Source organism: Calidris pugnax, unplaced genomic scaffold (assembly GCF_001431845.1).
Source record: "Calidris pugnax isolate Ruff unplaced genomic scaffold, ASM143184v1 scaffold224, whole genome shotgun sequence".
In the NCBI taxonomy this organism is placed as follows: Eukaryota; Metazoa; Chordata; class Aves; order Charadriiformes; family Scolopacidae; genus Calidris; species Calidris pugnax.
The window spans coordinates 351442-359921 of record NW_015090952.1 but is presented as its reverse complement, the minus strand read 5'-3'; the positions used below and the strand labels follow the sequence as shown (position 1 = coordinate 359921).

General features: G+C 41.0%; 1 protein-coding gene across 1 annotated transcript in view; it reads right to left on the bottom strand.

Annotated features, from left to right (window-relative positions):
* Window positions 1-8480, bottom strand: part of TPPP (tubulin polymerization promoting protein) — a 79092-nt gene that overhangs the window by 23380 nt on the left and 47232 nt on the right. The window contains exon 3 of the mRNA XM_014951990.1: window positions 6426-6579. Coding sequence (XP_014807476.1) covers window positions 6426-6579 — 154 coding nt within the window. The remainder of the gene's footprint in view (window positions 1-6425; window positions 6580-8480) is intronic.

Genomic DNA, 8480 nt, shown 5'->3' with positions numbered 1-8480 from the left:
ACTATCATGTTACAGCATCACTGTATATCTGTTGTCAGCTGAAAGAAAAACAACTTATCTTTGTACACACTTTTATGATGATATAAGAGCTACCAGTTGCACCTTTTACACAGCGTAAAAAATACAGCCCCTGACAGCACAACAACTGCTCCACTCATTAGCTTACTTTCTTTTTTTAAACAATATCTGCAACTGAAGGGCATAGAATAAAGACCCAAGACATCTGGGCAATGAATTCATGTGTCATGAGAGTCACAGCCTGGTGCCAAAGATCATCACTGTTCTGCAGCTGCTGGTGCCCATGATCACAAATGGCACTAAGTGGTACAATGCTCTGCTGTATCAGCAGAGACAAAGAGATGAACAGGTCTACAGCACTGATTTCTTCTTACCAGACCACACTGGTTTATCATTTTCCCTAGAGTCTTGCACTTTTACGTCTGCTGAAGGAGCATACCAGAAAGCTCTTTACTTTCCTAAGCATCCTAGGAAGCTTGTGCCACAACCCTGAAACAGTCTGAAGTTGAGGCAGGGGAGGTTTAGATTAGATATTAGGAAGAATTACTTTACTGAGAGGGTGGTCAGGCACTGGAACAGCCTGCCCAGGGAGGTGGTGGAGTCACCATCCCTGGAGGTATCTAAGAAACATGTAGATGTGGCACTTCAGTGCATGCTCTAGTGCCTGAGATTGTTGGGGTTTTTTTGTGTTTGTGTGTACGGTTGGACTCAATGATCTCAGAGGTCCCTTCCAACCATGAAGATTCTGTGATTCTGCGAAAATAAGCTAACAGTCTAAGACTAAAATATTCCCCACAATTTCAGGATGTTTCCTTCCAGAACAAAGCTGAGGCAAAGAAGAAGGAAGACAATTCAGTGCTGCTAAGCTTGTGCTCTTCATTTTCTGCCAGCATTCATCACCATCCTTTTTACTCAGTTGAAAACACCAAGCTGACGCCAGGAAAGCTGGAGCATCCACCTGGCACAGTGGAGGAGGCTGGACAACCAGCTCCAGCACCACCCAGCTGGAGCTGCACGGCTTCCTTTCCCAGAAAGGATCTCAAAAATCAGTAACTGGGAAGGCAACATGGCAAGAAAAGCTGCTGGACTTCAGGAATATCATACATTCAAAACAGACATGAAGTGCAATGTTTTTTCACAATGAGCTCCTGTCTCTACTGAAACAACTCGCCTGGAGATATTTCCCACTGCTTGGCATCACTGACAAAGATTAAGATCTGATTTAAAGCTGTTCTACAGCTTAAGGAAAAACTTAGTGGCTTGATGCAAAACACTGCAGGAAGGGTTTCTGGGTTATTTTTGCCTGAATTACCAATGTCCAGATAGTACAGAAACATCCCCTTCCTGCCTTAGGTATTTTGTCTTTCTAGTAACCGGTGGATCGAAAGAAGTAACGGAGGCAATAACTTTTGTTACTGAAAAAAAATGGCAGATTGTCAGCATTTCTCAAACTCACGTGCTAAATCAAATCAACGACATTAACACTCTGATGAGGAGAGCTGCAAAAAGTGGTGCTGGCTACTCAGGGTACAACACTGCTCTTCAAAATAAAGAGCCACACAACAACAGGACTGCTGTCCTACAGAAAAGCCTGCACTGCCAAAAATGCTAGAGATGGGAGGTAGGTACGGTGCTGATATCACCCCTCACCAGAACAGAATACATTTCAGCCATGGTCTTCTGGGCTACACTCTAACTCTGTCAACTGTAATCATCCTTCCCAATTCCTCACTGAAACCGAGTGGCTTTCTGTATTTGCTCCTTCAACCATAAAACTTCAGTATCTAGTGGTATTTCTTCCTAGTAAGGGTTGCCATGGAGATTTGTTTATGTAATTAAAATGTTCAGGGAGCCTTCAGATTCAGCACCAGCATGAGCAATCTTATCAAGGTTTTCAAAATTGTTTATTTCCTGGTAACGTCCAGAACCTTTGTAAAGAATGAGAACCTAAAACTGACTATGAAATGGAAAAAAAATTTTCAAATTGAAAGTTTTTCCTTTTGGGGGGGCTATACCTGGACTCCATTCCAAAATGGTTTTGGTGGGTTTTTTTAAAATTCATGGGAATACATGCTTATGGATTAAATAAGTGCAGAAAGTCAGGAATGAAGATCAAGCTTCAAAGAACAATTTGGATTTCAGTCACATACCCACTGCTCCTGACACCTGGTACAGCACCGTTGCCAGGGTATGGTGACATATAGCATGTGAGATATTCTGGATGGCAAAAGCTGTCATCTCCTGGTGGTCAGGGCTGCCTCCTGTGACTGTTCCCTCAACTCTTGCTCATATTTTGGCTAACACACAGCTCATCCTAACTAAATCCTGATGTATGCTGGGAGCAGGGCCATTAGGTTAAAGTGGGGACAACATGCAGGCAGGACACAATGGACAGGAAGAGATAAAGACCATTATATGGCCATTATCACCTGCAGCTTGCTGTCTCCTGCAGGTAGAATTCTTGCATGCTGATTTTCTGGCAGCCTCTTCAGAATCCACTAACCTATGGAAATGGTATAGGCCAAACCCCCAAACTCAGAGGTATAAACACATCCGTTTAGGCAAAAGGTTTTTTAACCTGATCTAACAACAGTCAGACTTCTAAGGCTTTTCTGCTTCCTGGTGTGATACAGGGGACACTTTTACCATGACAGAAAAGGAAAGGGGGAGCACCCTCATCATGGGCTCGAGTACCGTGACACCCGCCCAATCGTTATTATTCTTCTGAGGATTCAGTGAATGACTCATGTACTTTTTAAAATCAGAGTCCAGATTATGATTGTTTTACTGCACATTGATTATTAAGAATTTGACCTGATCTGCAGAGTCCAGCTGACTGAAAACTATAGATAACTGCAATTTTAGGTAGTAGGAAAGCTATCCTAATTGATAGAAATTCTGTGTAACAATAAGCTAAGCTTATTACTAAAATCTTTTTATAATAATAAAGACCTAATTATAATTACAAACCTGTGGCCAGTCCTCATTCTACCAAGGATCCTTAAAAGAATCTGCCTGTCCCCACAGCATCAGGTGGTGTTGGGTGCCCTATCACTAATTTTTTCCCTTTTGTGTGCACACGAAATTCAGGCTTAGCTGACTGATGAGTCTCACCAGCACCCAGAGTGTTATACCTATTCTGAAATTGGAAATCTGCAGGTGGAACAGAACTGTGACTTCTTGACAGAAGTTACAAGCTTCCAGCCTGCTCCATCTTGATAGACTCTGTCCACTTGGTCTCCTTCCTCACCTGGTGTACCTTTTGTTTTCCACAAATACCACATCAGTCTCCTCTTCACCTTCCCCCTTAAACTGGAATCTCAGAGCCTTGACCACAGCATACGTCCCAAAGGAGAGTCCATCACTGCCCAGACCTCCAGGGGGAGGCAGGAGCACTCTGCAGCACAGGACCTGGATAGAGGGTTCCTCCCTCTGGAGCCAAGGACTTTGATGTGTTAATGGTAATCCTGTGGACTGCTACTACACCTTAATGGATGTCCATATGCTGAACAATATGTCTTGCAATATGTTGAGACCACAACTGTAGTCTTCAAGGAGACCCACACAGTCTTGAGGGGAATTTCTGAGCCTCTTTGCACTCCTGATGCAACAACTGCTGTACCTCATTTGCTGTACCTCACTCTGGCTTCCTTGCTCTTTCCTTAGAAGGTCTCTTTTTTGTGAGAATCCAATCCTGCCCACATCACCATCACCCTGAGCACCCATCACCTAGTTGTTAAAGTGCTGTTGCAGCTGTACTGTCCTGCCACCAACGCCACCCTCACAACAAATTTGACTAGACTGGGCCCTGAGCAACCTCATCTAGCTTTGAAGTTCACCTTCCTGTCAGCAGAAGGTTGGATGAGATCATCCTAAGTCCCTTCCAATTGAAATTATTCTACAGGGGGGAGGTCAGGGACCCCCTTGAATATACTCTGAGGTTGAATTGGTTTCCTTCTAAGAGCCAGCAACAACCAAAGCAAGTATCTGTTCCACAGGAGGTGCAGAAACACCTTCCACATAAGTTACAGCACACACCTTTTGGTGCAAGAAAAGAACCTCAGTCTTGTTCTTGTAGCCTTTGTGTAGGAGTGAGAGCAAATAAAAGGCCCTAGATTTCACTTCTATGTCTGATTGTAAACTGTCAAAGATATATAACCTGCACTGTATATTCTATTGCCAGATTACTACCAGGTGGGCTAATAAAGCTATGGCCTAATTAACCCCTATCCCTTGCCTGTTGAGTTCTCTTCCTGTGTGACCACCTGTTGCAGTTTAGAAAGCAGCCCAAAATTTCACTCACTTTCAATGTCTGGCTGCTGAGCCTTCTCAACCACAAGCAGGGATTTTTGTAATTCTACAACATTCTGAAGAAAAAATAAACAGGAGAAAAAAAATAATCTTCTATCACAACATACACTAAAATCCTCATTGTCTGATGTGAAAGTAAACTTCTGTCATCTTGTTGAAGCAATGGTTTCACCAGGGTTTCCATTCAGTCCAGACATTTGCCCTGCTCCCCACCCCAAAAACAGAGCACAAAAGACAAGACGACACAAAAATCTCCTCCTGAAGTGTGTTTATCCACATGCCTCCCTCAATCATGCTGTCAAGTCCCTCCCTAATATGTCTAGATTGTGTCAGCAGTCACACTAAAGTTTTCTGTTTGAAACCTGAACCAAATCTACATGACCTACAGCAAAGCTACATGGAGGAGGGCACACATTACATGGCATGACCGAGTTATCCTACAACAGTTTAAGGAAAAGCTTCATACAACTCTGTCTAACCACATGGAAAGCAGTCCAACTTAACATTTCCAGGACATTGACTTCCCAAAGTAAAAAAAAAACCAAAACATTAGAATGCTTGTACATAGATTTCATACCTGTGTTCCCAAATTGCTGGGGGCTAGGAGGGAGGGCTGTGTATTTATTTATTTTAATAGCTTTAATATCTAAGTGTTTGGGTCGGTTTTACCACCTGGGAACTAAATTATCATGATACAACAAACATAACACTTGGGTTTTTACCCACACACACTCCCAGCCTGCAATGTCCCCCCCTCCCTTTAAGCTCTGTTTCCTACTCCTTACTTTGCCAGCAAGGAACAGAGAATATCGTGATATCCCCACTTCTTCTCCAGCTCTCCCCAGGACTGCAGATAGAATAGCAGGACAGACAAGCCTCATGCTGCTGGCTCCCATTCCCCCTCCATTCCTGCCCCCTTTCTGCTGGCACATCCATACCCTTCTGCAGCAGCACCTCTGTGGTAACTACCCTGCATCTGCAAAGCTCTCTCGTCAGCCTGTCACCTGTGCAGAAAGAGGCCATTCCCTTATTAGCAGCCACTGATAGTTTCAATATCTGACTGCTGAAACACCGAAAACAGAATCAGGAGCCAGGCCTAGAAGAATGTGCACAATTCCCAGGGAGAATCCATGGACAGATGAACAAGTTATTCAAACTCACAAAAACGAGCAAAGGACAAAAGGAAAGTTCATTATTTTAAGTCTGTATCAAAACTACCACTTGTTTAGAATGAGAGTACAAGACTAATAAAATAAAACCTTGTAAAAACCTGACAAATTGTATGACTCAAAAAGAGAACTCTCCATTTGACATTTCCACTGCTCATTTGTGCAGAACCATCTTCTGGAAAGATTATTTACAATTAGATTTTTCAGATCTACAGCCAAAATTCAGGAGGATGACAGATTTTAAGCAGATGAACTAGACTGACTAAATTTTGCTACTCAAGTTGATGGTAAGCTCAGTATCTTGGATAATACAGGGTAAAACCTTGCCTAACTTGAACATTTAAAAGGACAACCAGACTTATATAACGCTAGGCTTTATAACCACCTTTTCATATATAAAGCTTAATGCCAATATTTAAAAAAGAAAAGAAAAGAAAAAGAAAGAACATTATAGTTGGACTTGGAACAAACAAAAATCAAAGGCCAGACCACATGATAATTATTCCCAGATCTTCAGTGTTCTGGGATTCACGTGGTGCAATAAATGTATTTTAAGATGTCTTTGTTTCAGTCTCTTTGGTATTTCACACAGCACCCAAGAACTGTTTAATGAGGTTCTAAATTTAATTCCCTTCTACGCTTTTTGATTTGAATACACTGCTCTTCTGGGTTCTAACCACACACAGGAGCTCCTCCTTCACGTCCCTGACTGTGCTCCTAGGTGGCACCACAATTCCTAGCAGAAGCAATGGCAGTGCCACACAAGGACACACAGTAGTCAACTGTGGCCACTGCAGGTGGACAGTCTTTGCTGCCCCTCAGCTCAGAACCATTGCTGCCTCCAGGATTTGTGGACTGTGAGTAAAACAACACTGCAGGAGAAGAACAGACAGCTAGGACAATCCATCCGTTAGGTCAGTAACGTACCGTTACTCCAGATATAATCGGGGCTTTTCCTTCAATTAGTTTATATATTTCTTGAACTGCTTCCTCATCACTCTTGTCTTTAAATCGCTTCTTGGAGAGTTCTTGAAGAGCTTCTTTAAACTGCTCAAAAGTGATAGTTCTTGAAGACTTTCCCCTGTGGAAACACACAGAAATTGAAAGAAATTAAAAGAGAGCACAACAAGGATTCCAAGAATAGCAGAACGGTTTCAGTTGACCACAAGGAACAACAGAAAATTGCAAGAACAGGAAGAGCCATGCAGCCCATCTATGGTGACAGATAAAACATGTCCCAGGAACTTTGCTTTCTTTTTTATGTACGTCGCTAGTACAGCACTTCAGAAACTTCCTTTGATGAATATTCAGAAATAAAGAGGAAACAGAGGGATTTGGCATGCTGTCAGAATGCCTGCAGCTCAGCAAGGCACTTGTAAAGTCTATCACTTGTAAAGCCTGCATGCAGAACAGACAAGAAGTGAATCATCTGAGGAGAGTTTGGTTGTTTAATAATTTTTATTCCTCTTTGAATAACTGGTTATGACATATTATTCATAGCTGACTATTCACAAGTAAATTAATTAAATTGTATCCACAAGTAAATTAAGAGTGACGCTTTGCGTAAAGCAAACTATTGAAAAGCATTTAAAAGCTTGAAATTCCTCCTCTATTCAAGATTGACAAATTTTAAAGTGATGAATTTAAATTCAATACCTGTTTTCCTTCTTCATCAAACACTCACAAGTTCATGGAAATCACAATATAGTAGTCTGATAAACTCATAAACCCCCCAGAAATTCAGAGCTGAAGACTTGCTGTTGTTTTCACTAACAGAAAGTCCGTATTTCCACACTAGCAAATTATTTGCTTAGGCTTACTATTAGTAGAGAACATTTTGCTATAGCAGTGTATAATATAAAATTCATGGTTTACAAATATACAGTCACTCCTGCAGATCTTTTATGCCCTTCAGGCCAAAGAGTTCAATTGATAAAACTTACAAAGAAACACAGCATTCACTACAGAGCTGTGTTAATAAAAAGGGGATTGATGCAAGTCTGTTTTCTAGCATTTTAAAATACTCAGTTTAGGCAGGGGATGAGGTAGTGGAGTAAAAAATATGTTTTTTTTTCTTTTCCCTAATACAGAACTATTTTTAGTGTTCCTCATTTTAAAATTAAGGTATGAGCATTAGTGGGATTACTCACCATTAAAAACCAAATAAAATTTTTCTTTGCTATGAATTATCTCACACAAAAAAAAACCCCACACCTTTTCCTGTATTATTAAATTACAGATTCCGTGATATTTAGACCAAGACTTTACATGCTATAATTTAGTTATATGTTTTAAGCTAAAATTTAACAGATCAAGTAGACATTTTCAAAAAGATACTATATTGCTGATGTTGATGCACCCTTACATAGTACCATCTTTAATAGAAGATGTTTTCAGTTGCTTACAACATTATGAAAAACCCTCAAAGTCAAAGAAATATTTGAGAGTCCCCGTTGCTGGGACTCTCTACATGAGTTGTGTTTCCACTGAAGCCATTTCTTTCAATGCTAATTTAGAGAGCATTTCAAGCAAATCAGAAAACAAACAAACAAAAAAAAAACCAACCCAAAGAAAAACCCCACCACACAACCCAGACCAGCCCTATCAACACTGACAGCTGTTTATACAGGAATAAATGAGAGATGCAAGGATAGAGATAGTGTGCACTGGCAACAGACATCACAGGCCAGAAAAACAATGCAAAGAAATCTAATTTTAATTCAAGTGTCACAAAGAGCCACTGCAAAGAGCAATTAATCTCTATTATTGTTTTGTCTCTGATCTTCTCTCAGCCACCTTCAGAGGTCAACCTCCCCCCCGGTTGGAGGGTGCCTTCACTAATGAAAGGGAGAAGTGAGATTTTTCACTTTCAGACACCAATATTTAGGAATTGACTCCTACTTAAATTAAACACAAAATGACATTTTATCCCAGGCTTTTAAAACAAGGAGAAATTGGTTATTCACAAGAACATTCAACTCT